The sequence below is a fragment of the Mesoplodon bidens genome, assembly GCF_964165515.1.
Source record: "Mesoplodon bidens genome assembly, chromosome: 8".
NCBI classification, from domain to species: Eukaryota; Metazoa; Chordata; class Mammalia; order Artiodactyla; family Ziphiidae; genus Mesoplodon; species Mesoplodon bidens.
The window spans coordinates 41233978-41248500 of NC_138165.1; the positions used below are offsets into that span (position 1 = coordinate 41233978).

A 14523-nucleotide genomic window follows, 5' to 3' on the forward strand; every position below is an offset into this window, starting at 1 on the left:
AATTTACTTTTGTTCTGGGTCTAATGAAATAATTTGGTATCCATTAGAGGGCAGCATTAGAACAAAAACTCAGCACAGCAAGGACGGTATCCCCTGCAGATAGGCAAGCACCTTGGCCGGGTGTAAACTTTTTCAATACCGTAATATTTTCCAAGGGTAAAGCCAATGAATGGAGAAGATGGGAGCAAATCCTAGTGTTAGAGAAAAGCAACGCCAGGAACAGCATGTGCCAATTTAGCTTTAGGGAGTTTTCTGTCCTACATTAACCCCCTCTCCCTTTTTGGGGTTAAAGTAGAAATACTTCTGTCTTGAGCTTAATGATCTCGTATTTTGCGGACCGTGTGTCTGATGGAATGGCAATGAATTGTGAAATAAGTGATCCGGTTTTTGTTTTCTTAAAAAGTGCACCATGTATTGTAGGTTATACTCAAACTACTCTAATTGGTCTAATTTTTATTTATTAGAAACAAATTGTTCAAGAACGAAAGCCAGTTTTTAATGATCCAAAACAGAAATAAATGTTCTAGTCTATTAGCTCCTATACGGAATAAATCAATATTAAAGCTAATTAACCCTTTTCAAAGGCATTTTGTCCCAGGTTTTTATTTAATGGTTCAGTGCTGCTTAAAGCATGGATCAAGCTGGATAAGCTCCATTTAAAAAATGGCCCATTTTGAAAACAGTTTAGCAGCTCACTATGACGAATATATTTATCAGGATAAACTTGACTTTTTCAATTGTATAACTAACTGCCCAGGGTTCCTTAAAAGATCTGATAATAAAATAGAGGTGAAAAGCCACAGACAAATCTGTTCATCTGGCAACGTTATAACATGATAGGAACTGCTTTCATTCACTGCTTTTTAAAAAATATTTATCTTTAGAAATATGTTAATCGTTACTTTTGAGGATATTCCTAAGGACAGGAGGAGGGAGTCTCCATATAAGATATTTCATTCCAGGTCATATGCGAAATGCAAACCTATGATTTGTCCTTTTTGGAAGAAGCCATGATTTTTTAATAGTGTTCAAACACAGTGCAAAGCACACACCTTTCAGGACATAAATGACTACTTTGACATATGAAACCCAATGAAAATTATATACATTATTTAAAGAACTTGGCACTCTTCTCCTTTTGTTAGACTAGCAAATCACAGAATGTACTTTAATATCAAGCTATTTTTGAGTTATAAAACAGATGATATATTTTGTACATGAATTAAATTCTTCACAGTACCAGAGGAATTAATTTGTGATGTTATGAAATTTTGATTAGCCTGCTGTAAAATCAGAATTGTTTACCACAAGTGTCTGGAATCTGACTCTTACAGTCTTTCCAAACAAATAATGAAATGAACTGGGGCCGGGGGTGCGGGGGTAGGGAGGGCAGGGTAATTTATGAAAACATGGTACACCATAATTTTGCCATTTTTCTGCAATAAGGATGGCAAATGATTCATAGGATAAAATGAAATATTTCTCACTGTCATTTCAACGGATCTAAGATTTACAGCTTCTTAACTTGGATAGGAAAAACTCTGTATGCATAAAAATGAATTGTAAATCAATTAATGATGGGGATGAAAAACAACAAAAAAATTGATTTTAAGCAAAGAAGAGAAAATCTAACAAGCAACAAATTAAAAGGGAGAAGCAGCAGCTATTTACTCTAAGACCTTTGAAGGAAGGAGGGAGTGGAGAGGAAACTGCTTGCTTAAAAGAGGGCGTTAAGGTCAGGTTAAAGGAAAGTGATATGTTGATCAACCATTACATTTACATCGCTTAGACAAACAGAGGAAGGTAGCTTTTAAATCAAAATCAGATATGCCTACATTAGATTTTTAAAAGAAATCACCAAAAAGTTAGAGCCAGCTTTATAGTATGAGGTTGGATAAAGAAATCCTATGGCCATGAAGAAAAACCAGCCTCCAATTCAAGATTCTCCTTTACCTAAACTGTTTTTTAATAGGCACCAAGGCCAAAAGAAAAGAAAAAAATACTTTTCCACTTCCCAACTCCTTGAAACACCGCACCGAAGGAAAGCTAGCAGCCAGGGAAGGAGCAAGCCCGGGCTCTACAGGAGTCACTGTACCTGGAGAATGAGAGCAGATTCTGCTTCAGACACAACAAGGTGGGCTTGAAGGGCTCAGACGTGGGTGGAACCACTTGTACCACGTGCCATGCTCTACTATCCAAGTGACACTCAATCTTCCCGTCTCTTCCACTGAAACATGATATATTATGTACGACTACAGGATACGCGCACCTTAACCGACATAGTTGCAAGCAACCCCAGTGTGAATATGGGGAACTAACAGGGAACCGATGGTATGGTTTGCTAAGTAATGCAATTCGATGCCGCATGTGGAGAATGAAGATAGCCCCGATCATTTTGCAAAGAGGGTATTTTGTTTAGACCAAATAAATTTTACTATTCTGGATCAAGCATTTAACAAAATGCCAAGGTATTTATTGATTTTTGACAAGGCCCCACCGCCTTCTTAGCACAGGATCTGCAGGACTATCTCTGGTGTCATCATGGCTCACATACCTCACCTTGTGTGCACGTATTTCACAAGTGTGGTAGCTAATTAGATACCTAAAATACAAAGTACAAGCACAGAAGGCTCATCAACTCCGTCTCCTATACAGAAATACTCTCGTTATGAGGGTGCCCGAACAATTTAAAACTTCTGTGGTCTGTTTCCTTCCTAAGTCAAATGTCATCAGGTGAAATCTGCCACCGATGATAATGCAGTGTTGACCAAGACTGCAAAATGTCGATGTGAGTATCCATTTCTCTTTCTTTGATTACCATAAATTCATTACCATAAATTTTGAAAACTGGGAGCAATGTATTTTGACAAATTTTATGTTGACAAATTTTAAAGTGCTATAAAATTTGATAAGCTAAATCAATGAACAATGTTTTGAGCTGCTATATATTTTTTTCCAGGCATTGAACAAACAATTCATTGTTCCAAGTCTGTCTGGGGTCCAGTTCTCTGGGTTATTCTATACAATTTCAAAGAAACTTCAGAAGCTCACACAGGCCTTTGAGCACGCAAAACCAAGAGGCAGCGCTTCTGAACCACAAATGGAGACGATGTTCCATATACATGTGTAAATTAAAACATATAAAATAACACAGGCATTATAAAATTTGTGTTAAAACTGGTAACAGCTTTACTGATTTACTGACAATGAAAATATATAGCATTTTTTCTGTCAGAGCATTTATCAACACTTGGCAACCCTACACTAACTTGACATGTAAGATGATCAAAATGGATTATGTAATCTTTCCCATTCATTTCTATTGATTTTACTTATGATAAAATTCATCAGTGTGCCTGGAAACGCTGAGGCTGAAAGGCTCTGGTTGACAAAAAAAAAAAGAAAGAGAGGAAAAAAGAATTCAACAGAGTTGAATAGGATGAATGTAATTTTAGAATAGGATTGCACAGATACAGAAGTCGTACCCTAAAGCCTCCAGCAACAAATTAATACAAATAAATGTGGCAGTCTCATAAAATTGCATTGGTCTATGCAGGGATTCACTTTTGAGATAAAATTACAAAACTGCAAGTGAAAATAATTAATGTGCGAGTGCAATTAAAAATACAGTTTGTGAAGATATTTTCAAACTTTTTAAACTTCAACAGTAATCAAAGTTATTTCTCTGACTGCAAGTAACATCAAAATGCCAGTAAATGGCCCATTTTAATCAGTTTTATTGATTCATGCTTTCAGTTCTTATTCAGTTAAAAACAAGGCACATTAAATACATCCTCTTATTGCTCTATAAATGCATGCAGCTCATTCTGTATATCAAGAGTAATAAATAATGGTGATAAAACACCAAGACAGTTATAAAAATGACAACCCAGCCTCAAACATAGTATTTAAGAGTCCAATCTAGAACAATAACCCAACACAATACATAAAAAATGCCATATATGAAAACATGCAGTGTGTATATCGACTCCAGTACTGGGTTTATACTTGATATTCTTTAAAAGCACAGTAGGGCTCTTTTACTCCCTAAAAAGGATCAACATAATGCAAAACAGTGCAAGTTATTAGCATCGTTGACTTCAATATTATTACATTCATATGCCAAAAATCTTTACAAATACATAAAAAAGGAAATAAGATCAATGATCATTCTTACAGTATGTTTAGTAAAAGAATGAAATTTCTGTTGTACAAAGGAGTAAGCTACATATATTTTGAAAAAGACAAAACAAAGCTAGAAACTAAAGCAAAATAGGGAGCATGCATTTAGTCGTAGAAATCCTAAAGTTACACTCAGTAGAAACTGATTGAAAGCAAGAATGTTGCAGCAGCATGAAGGATATGAGGCAGACAACCTTGGCTTAACAAATAATCCAGCGTTATCACTATTGTTATGACTGTGGGAAGGGCTACTGAAAGGAGTATCCAGCTCTCCACCACAGATGGGGGTGCCTTCACCTGAATCCCCTTAATAAAGCCTCTTTAAATAAATCACTTGATAAAAGACAATCTCTACACACCTCACACCCACCCCAACAGAATCAGCTGATACATGTTTATACAAAAAGAAAATAATTCTTTTGTGCTTGGAATAGATTTTGAATCACACTCACACCTCCCCCCAGCCCCCATTTCTTCTCTCCTTTTCTGAAATCAGGTAAAGAAGCTGTACAGGTTTAATTAAGAACTTACACAAAAATGCAGGGGTGCTTTATTCACAGTAAAGACTTGGAACCAGCTCGTTTCCAAGATGAGTCTCTGGGATCGGTGAAGGAGCGTATGTTTTAGAATTAGCAGATTTTAAGCAAAAGCAGATGTGCTCCAAAGAAGAAAAGTGCGTTTTTCTTTGTCCTTAAAGGAACTTCACTCATAAAACAGCATGCAGAAACAAGGCCTCTTTTCAAATACAGCTCTGCCCAGCCCAGTCAGGTTATAAGCCTTATCCCTACTGTAATGGATTCAGGGAGGATACAAGTCATCCTTGTCTTGATTTAACTAGAAAAGGAGAGAGAGAAAGAGAGAGAGCACAAATGTACAGTATCGTGGTACATCACCTCTGATGTTTTAAAGGACAGCTCTTCTATCTATTAAGGGTCACTGGGCTCTAAAGAGTGAAGTTATTGTCTTGATAGAAAAACACTAAGTTACAAAGCCACATGCTTCTATTATTAAAAAAGAAAGAAAGGAAGGAAGGAAGGGAGGAAGGGAGGGAGGGAGGGAGAAAGGAAGGAAGAAAGGAAGGAAGGAACCAGTGTAAAAAAAAAATTCACACCTTAAAAGAAAAAACTTCACAGTGATACCTGGGAGGTCACTTTCTCTGTTTTAGGTTTTCCTTTAGGCAGTGGCAAGTCTAAACTTCATTTAAAAGCAAAATGAGTTAAGGTGCTGTCTTCACTGTTTATTTCAGAGGTAGGGGTAGGGGCTTAGGTGAGTGAACCTCCAGTGTGTATATTATGGCAGACAGGCTCATACCCCACGCGAATGAGGCATAAAAGATATTCTACAATGTTGACATATATAGAAATAATAGCACAAAAGTGTTTATGTACCAGTTTGAAAAATTAAGATCTCGAGTCTGCACAATGAAAACCTGACATTAAATAAAGGGTCACATTTCCTATTTCATACACAACGTGATCTTAAAAAATAAAAAAAGTAGGTAGTTAACTTCACAAGAGGAAGCACAATGAATAAACATTCAGATGACTGGCTAAAATGCCACCAAACTATTGTAAAAGCATACATTGGCCCTTTAAATTCAGTATATTACATATTTACTAAATTCTGGGCAGATTGATTTTTTTTAAACATTTTTATTGGAGTAAAATTGCCTTACAATGGTGTGTTAGTTTCTGCTGTATAACAAAGTGAATCAGTTATACATACACATATATCCCCATATCTCCTCCCTCTTGCATCTCCCTCCCACCTTCCCTACCCCACCCCTCTAGGTGGACACAAAGCACTGAGCTGATCTCCCTGTGCTATGCGGCTGCCTCCCACTAGCTGTCTATTTTACATTTGGAAGTATATAGAGAGTGGTATGGGCAGATTGATTTTTTTGTCTTGTTTTGTCTTTCTGTGAGTGTGTATGTGTGTGATGGGGAATGCGTGTGTGTGTGCTGAGTGTGGTTTTCTCTATTTTTGTTTGAGAACTTTTCTATTGAGTACAGAAGGAGAAAGGCTTTAAGCAATTAAAATGACCTTGAACACTGCAATTTTGTGGCTTTTTATAAATAATTGTAACTAAAGTTAACTAAAGGCTATTTCTCTCCTCTTTTACTATCGGTTTACAAATACTCCCCCAAATGATGCAATAACCTGAGCAAAATAGGTCATGTTTGACAGTGTCACATGCTCCAAGATCTAGGATTTGGGGATTGAAAATGGTGCTATAATATGTGGATATATAAACACAGGTTTTTAATCCTTAAATTTATTACTACTGTAAAGATTTGAGAAATTTAGTCCCATCCCAATGCATCCAACTTGCCACTTAAATGTTGGTTTTGAAGTAAGAAAAGCAAGGATCTTCCTGGCAACTGTAATAGTCAAAGAAAAACCAGCAGTGACTGGGGAAAAAAAATGAATTGCTGAGATGAAACTATCACTGTAACTCCCAGTAAATGTCAATGCTATCCTTATATCTTGTACCTGTGATTCTGGAAGCTTTCAGAGTTTCTCCGAGATTTGCTCCTATACCAGATCTAAACTTTTTCTTCCTTCTCCAGTTTTGCCAGTCACGCTCTAGATATAAAGTCTGGATGAGGAAGGCAGACAAGCTGGAGGAAGAAGAGGCTGAGGGGTCTCCAGAAACACTATCGTTTAAATAGGTCCCACCCCACTCAGTTTCTTTTAAGAACAAGTACTATCAACAAGCTTAATGTCCAGAGCTTTGTGCAAATCAGGAAATGTTTCCAGCTTCTTTAGTTCAATTTCTGCCAAAATATTCTGCCTCTAAAACTGACTTAGACTAAATGAATAAACAAACAAAAAGGGAGCATGTCCAGTCTAACAGGTCACAAAATAAATGCAAAACATTAAACCAGTGTGCATTGAAAATGAGAGAAAAAAAAGATAAAATACACTTTTAAGAAGCTAGATTGAATGGCAAATACAAATAAAGGGTATACATTGACATCCTAAAGCTTTGGAATGTTTCCCAGTGTTAAAACAAGGCAGCTATCCATATCCACTATTTTAGAGCGGTGTAAGTCATCTCTGGTTTGGTACGTGATGATCTGTTGTTCCTATGTTTGTTGGCTGTGGACTTACTGCTCAGACTCACAGTCCTCCACAACTTCGGTCCACGGGGATGGGAACTCTTCCGTCGAGGTTCTCTTCTGCAGTTTTCATGAGTATAGCAAGCCGGCTTCCAGACACCCTTCCTTTTTGAACAGCACTCATCAGCTTAAAGAGAAAATAGGCAACAGATTCAGAAGGCCAACCAGCTTCCTCCCTTCTCCATGGCATTTTAATGGTTACCTTTGCAGCAGGCAGGGGTAATTAAGTGCCCCCGTCGAAAACCGCAGCAGGTACTACAGCTCACTTAAGAGTACAATTTTCAAACATTTCAAAAAGGGGGAAAGGGGCAGGTATTTTGCCACGGCTGCAAAAACTACACCTATCTGGCAAATCAGCCTGCCTTTAAATGCAAATCGAATGCATCACTTTTTGCCCCTTAATGTGCTCAGAGCATATATTTTTTGGAGTAACTCAAATATTGAATCTTTAATTCCATTTTAAAATCTTAAAAGGGAATCTCAGGGATTGAACAAAGACAAACCGTGACCTATATTTAACTACTCTTTTTTTAGTGTTACTGTACTTGACAACTTCAAGTCCCCCAAATCCAAATTCCTTAAAGACTTTTTAAAGTAATTTACATTTAAGTCCTTGAAAATGGACCCAGAGATCTACCTTAAGAATTAAAAGCACTCCACAGCCCAGATTTTAGTTAATTCATTTTTATCCAGTGGATAAAATCAGAATTAGTCTTGAAATTACATGCAGTCAGCAGGCAAACGCCTTTAATCTGGAAGGCACTGTGCAATTATCAGCATGGGGATTTTTTTTTTTTTTCCTATTCAAGTTGATGTGGTTTTTACTATTTTCTTGATCTCACTTCCTCAATCTTTCTTATCTATTTGTTTTTTAAAGAACTGATTTAGTCATTCATCAGAAATATATATATCTGTAAATCCTCAAAATATTTTTAGGGTTATAGATTTTAGCCTAAAGAAATACATTTCTTAAAAAAGACTCTGAATAAGGGTCAGAGGCATCTGCCAAGGGGCTGGATCAGAATTTCATGACCTTATTAAAAGCTGTTTCACAAGCTATTGCTTATTAGAGATGGACTCCTACATGCAGAAGTGTCATTAGAGCCCAAACCTAAAAATAAAGTCATGTAACCATACAGTATCTATAGAGATCCTTCCATGAGGATTATTTTTAAAAAGTCTATATTCAAAATGGTGTTTAATGGGATAAACATGGGCTCTTAATCTTCAGGGAAGGAAAATATTTTATGAAAAATAAAACCCTGAAAACATACTTTGCATCTGATGAATGGTGTAACAAAGAATGCTGACATCTACAGATGGAACAATTGATTGTTTATCATCTTGCCTCTGATTCCATAAAGACTTTCAAAGTTTATCAGCGCTAACAAAACTGAGAGAGCTGGAGTTTTCTTTCTTTATCCATAAACACTGTATGATGTACCAACCTTTAAAAACTCAAAGTCTTCTTCAAACATTACATGTATCTTGAAACCATATTACGAGAAAAAAATAGTATTTGGGTGTGAATATATCTCATAAGAAATATTGTCAGCGTTTTTAAGTTGAAAATTACACTGTGTATTTGTACTTAGTAGAAGCATGAATAGTCTCTTTCATTTAGAATTGGACAAGAAATACTCAGTTATTAAAAAAGACTCTACAAGAAAGCCTGCAGATGTTTTAAATTATTTTCTACGTGTTTAACTCTATTGCACTCAAGAAAATTACTTAACACCCAAACCACATAGCATATCCATAAAATTAGACTCACTGTTTCTAAGACCCCAGGTCCTTGAACCCTAAATGCTGTTGTTTATTTACAACGTATATGAAATGAAGCATTAACTATTTATCTGAAGAAAAGTTTTCTAAAATCCTGAGACAGAAAAAAAAATTTTCTCACAGAAAAAAACAGACAAAAAATGTATGAAATGGTTTCTAATTCCCAAGCATACGTTTTAAACTCAATTTCAAATGTCCACTTAGTTAAACAGTAAGCTAAAGAACTAAACATTCTTTTTTGTAATGCTGGACACAACCTGTGAAAATTTTCTGCATTTAGATTCAACAATGCTCTTATCTGCAGCTCATCTCCAGAGAGACAATTACCATTTCCTTTGCCTTGATCTTGTTTGTTTAACTTGACACAGTGAAGAAAGGGCTGACATTGACCAAAATCCCCAGCATTAATTTATTTCATGTTCAGCATTCATCATTGCCATGGTGCAAGCAAGACCTGGCATTCATTTGAAATACCTGCCCAAGAAGCAGTACAGAAAAACCCTGGCTGCTTGGAAACCAATACATTCTTCATAAGAGCAGAGTCCTATGGACAGTTACAAACAATGTATGGGTTTGTTGAGTTTCTTTCTTTTAAGGAACTTTTAGGAATGATGTGTAGCATCCAGTATGAAGTTAAAGTAACAAAATTTACTTCCTTCCTGGTTATGATTAAACAACTGAGCCTTGAGTAAGTGGAAAATTAGAAATAGAAATGCTTGAATTACATGGTCTTGACCCAGGAATACAGGTTTCCTTTCTTTTGCTCTTCAGGTTCGTTCTAATGTAAGAATATAATCATTGCACGTTGGGTTCTCAAGTGAATATGATTCTCAAATGAATACAACTCTGATTTCTTTAAACTTCCTCGATTAAAAATATACTTTCCACATTAGAAGTAAAGAAGGGTCCGGTGGTGGTATCCCACGGCATACTCTTTTTTTTTTTTTGCGGTACGCGGCCCTCTCACTGTTGTGGCCTCTCTGGTTGCGGAGCACAGGCTCCGGACATGCAGGCTCAGCGGCCACGGCTCACGGGCCCAGCCTCTCCCCGGCACGTGGGATCCTCCTGGACCGGGGCACGAACCCGTGTCCCCTGCATCGGCAGGCGGACCCTCAACCACTGCACCACCAGGGAATCCCACGAGGCATACTCTTTATAAAGCACACTTCTGATTTAGTCCTTTAAGCCATAATTAACTTAGATTTAATCTAAATTGCCCAGCGCAACAGAATGTGTCTTATAAAAAGCAAAAGAACATGCACCACGTAAAGCCTTATCCTTAAGGGCAGACATATCAACCTTTGCTGGCTTCAAGCTTTCTTCTTTTTCAGAATGAGGTGACAACTGTGTGGACTTCAAAATCCATTCCTGAATATAAATTGATGACCAACAGATAAAAAGAAAATACACTTGTTTCCTTTCACTACAACTCACCTGCAAAAATTCATGGAGTTCAACCTGTCCATTTTTATTCAGATCTACTTCATTCAGAATTTCATGTAGTGTATTTTCATCCATTTGGACACTGATACTCTAAGTAAAAGGAAAGCACAAAATAATGAAGTTTCATTAGAAATTATGCATATCACTTTATCAATGTTACCAGCCTTTCAAAAATTGAGAGAAATATTACTTACAGAAAGCACTAGATGAGAAAAAAATTATCTAGTATAATCTTTACATTCTTCTGCTATCAAAGATGTTGAACCAAAAAAAAAATATTACCTCTAATACACGCTGAACATCAACAATGGTAATAAAACCTTTTTGGTCTGCATCAAACTTGTGAAATCTCTTCTTGTACCTGGAACACAACATTGAATAATGGAAAAATATACTTAGATAAGTGAAGACAAAGAAAGAGAGATACAGAAACTTATTAGAAGTACCTGTCAATGTCTGAAGGCAGTAGGCTAATTTCAGAGTGATCTGTTAACTGTTCTGATCGAGATTTATAGCCCATTTCATAATACAGAAACTTCCTGGCTGTTTCAAGTTCTTCCTAAAACACAGACACACACAAAGTTCAAAGATTTATGGAAAGAATTATTGATTTTTTTCTTCCTTTTTTTTTTTCCACATGGTTTTCTAAAATGAAAGCTCATCTTCATTTTTCTGGCCAGGTCAATTTTTTATTCCCTCCAGTTTTACTGAAGTATAATTTTATTCAATAAAATTCACCTATTTGGGGTATGCAGTTCGATGTATATCCCACCACAATCAAGATATAGAACATTTCTATCCCCCTAAAAAGCTTCCGTATTCCCATTTGCAATTGATTCCTGCCCCTGACCTCTAGCCCCAGGCCACTGATCTGATTTTGTCACCAGAGTTTTGCTTTTTCTAGAATTTCATATGAAAGTGTTCATATAGTTTGTAGTCTTCTGTGTTTGACTACTTTCATATAGCATGAAAATTCTGAGATTCATTCATGTTGTTGCATGCTTTAATATTTTGTTTCTTTTTACTGCTGAATATTCTTCCACAGTATTGACTAGCAAAATCTATGGGACATTTGGTGACAAAAGAGCAATTAAAAGTGAAGAAGACATCCAGGACTTGAACAACGATTATAATGTGGCATACGGTACCAAGACAGACATCATGGGGTTAACTAATTCTAAAATTTTGTCACTAGGATGCTGGTAGTTGGGTAGAAGTTACAGAGTCAGGAGAAGAAACAAGCTATTCTATTGAATAGTTACTCTTCCTGTTTTCAATGATCTCGGCCACAACTGATACTACCTATTGCTGAGAACACTGTCTTTCTTAGATTTCATCATGCCAGTCTCCAAACTAAGAACTTCCAAAATGACTCTATTGTGCTGTATATTGTTCACAAATAGTCTCTTTCATAAACACACACACACACTTCTCCCCCCATAATTATACTTCTCAACCCCATTGATGTGAGTCTGGACATGTGATTTACTTTGGCCAATGGCACATGAACGGATATAATATATGCCACGTTTGAGCAAAAGCTTTTATACAAAATTGCACAGTTTTGCTTAGCCTCTCTTGCTCCTGTACCATAAGAAGGGCATGGATCAGAGAGATCTGAAGCCAGTCTGAAATATGAAGAAGAACCACAGCTGCTAACATGCAGCCTTCAGGTTATATGAGTGAAAAGTAAATGCTTGCTATGTTAGACCGGTGAGCTTCTGAAATTGTTATACAGTATAACATAGAAAATGCTTACGAACACAAGTCTTAAATTCCTCAGACTTCCCCTCAAAGGATCTGACTAAATCAATTTGTAGACCCAAATTCTGGCCTGTAGAATAGTGCCAGTGCAAAATGAAACAAGGAAAATAAAACAATAGCACATACTCTTGCAGGAAATGTGTTTATATTTCTTTGTTTATGTCAGTGACAAGTCCCTTTGCTCCTTTTTCTTTGGAAGATAAATTTTTTTCTGAGATTATTCCCTTCCTACTTTCCTTTCTCTTAGGAGACATATATATTTTAAAACATAAATATATATATATATTATATATATATATATATAATATATATATATTAGCTGAGAGAACTTTTTAGCATTTCTAACTTTTCATTTTGCTATGTAAGAACATTAGGAATTTTATTTTATTATATATGTTTATTATATATTTTTTATTATGTATAACATAAAATATTTATTTTATTACACACACATATACATGATTTATAAGGTATACATAAAACTTGCCTTTGAAGTCACCAAGGGCATTCTTCACTGGCAGATTATTCTCTTCACACAGGAAAATCCAATAGTTATAAATAAAACTATTCTTCTATTGCACCAATTTTGCCCAGTCATTTTCTATAAAACTGGTTCAACGTTTATCTCCTTGGAAGTGGCATCTCTGATACTTCCCTCCAAGAACAAGCTCTTCCTCGAGTCATGTCCCTTTATTACCTATGTAATTTATCCATACTCCATATCAAGCAAGGAATCATGGAATTTAAAGCTGAAAGGGCTTTTTTCCCTAGGAGTCATCCAAAGTACCTCCCTAACCCCACATTTCCTTTACAATGTTCCAAAAATAGAAGCATGAGGTCTCCATCTAAAGAAGAGCTCTAGCAATAGGGAGGTAACTCAATTCCACTGAAAGCAGCCCATAAAGGGAAGACTCCAACTGCTAAAAATATTTATGCTGAGATTAAATCAAGCTCTGCAATTCTTAGAATTTATTTGGGATCAGTGCAACTTTCTTACAGTAATTTTTGTTCGTTTGTTTGTTTTTAAGTTGGGAGGGGTTGTTTTCAATGAAATTCCATGGAAGGAAAGTGAGAGTTTATTTTTTTTTAATTTTATTGAAGTATAGTTGACTTACAATGTTGTGTTAATTTCTTCTGTACAGCAAAGTGACTCTGTTATACATACATATATATATATATATATATATTTTTTTTTTTGTAGATTAGGATCCAAGCTTTATCTTCAAGATACAGTATGTACATATATAAATATGTGGAAATGCAATGTAAGCACATGCTAAATGGTGGGGTAATACACAGTTTGTAATTTCTTCTTTATCTTTTTTTAAATATTTGAATTTTATTTATTTTTTATACAGCAGGTTCTTATTAGTTATCTATTTTATATATATTAGTGTATATATGTCAATCCCAATCTCCCAATTCATCCCACCACCACCCCCTCCCCTTATAGTAATGTTTTATAAAGTCTAAGTTTTTTTTCCCTGTATCACACCACAACAAATATCTAAGGATAGAGCTTTCCTCTTTAAGAATTTTCTTTAAGTCTAGAACTACTCTCCTGCATGAGACATGATTTTAAATCCCATCATCATGCTGAATAATTTCTCCCAAACCACAACTAGTCTGTCATATAATAAAATGATCAGAACACAACATAATACTCCAGCAGAGATCTGGCAAGTACCTAGAAAGAAGTAACTATCAGCTTCATCAATCTAGAGATATGATCTCTATTAGGCAGCCTAAGACTGTAATTGCATTTGGGGGCAGCCATGATCCACTGTTACCTGCTGTGCATTCACAGTTAACGAAAATCATATTTCTTTTTTGCATGTGCTACTGTTAAAGTCTTGTCAAATCTATCATGAATGGATGGAGTTGTTTTTCTACCTAATGCAAGGTTTGCCATTTATGTCTATTAAATTATACCTAATGTAATCTCACCCATTGCTTCAAGTTGTCACCAAACATTCACTCTCCCTCCAGTTCCTTACAGGTACACCAAAGATGCATGCCATCAATGTCGTAATCTAGGCACTTGAACCACAGTAGACTAGGTCAAGACCAAAGACAGAATCCTCATGACCTGCTATCAAAGACCTCTTCTGAGGACAGTGATCATTTGACTGGTTACAAATCCACCAATTTTAGAAGATATCACATGGGGCTTCATAAAATGCTTCATGGAATCCAAATGCATTATGTCTATAACATTTCCTCAATC

The 14523-nt window shown here is 36.0% G+C and overlaps 1 protein-coding gene across 2 annotated transcripts in view; it reads right to left on the reverse strand.

The window, feature by feature from the left end:
- Window positions 1-5964: 5964 nt before the first annotated feature.
- GPD2 (glycerol-3-phosphate dehydrogenase 2) overlaps window positions 5965-14523 on the reverse strand; it is a 130623-nt gene continuing 122064 nt past the window's right edge. For both annotated transcript variants that reach the window (XM_081241886.1, XM_081241885.1), the window contains exons 14-17: window positions 10979-11091; window positions 10815-10893; window positions 10524-10622; window positions 5965-7431 (exon numbers count right to left, since the gene is read on the reverse strand). In XM_081241886.1, the coding sequence (XP_081098012.1) occupies window positions 7306-7431; window positions 10524-10622; window positions 10815-10893; window positions 10979-11091 (417 nt within the window). In that variant the 3' untranslated portion in view covers window positions 5965-7305. The remainder of the gene's footprint in view (window positions 7432-10523; window positions 10623-10814; window positions 10894-10978; window positions 11092-14523) is intronic.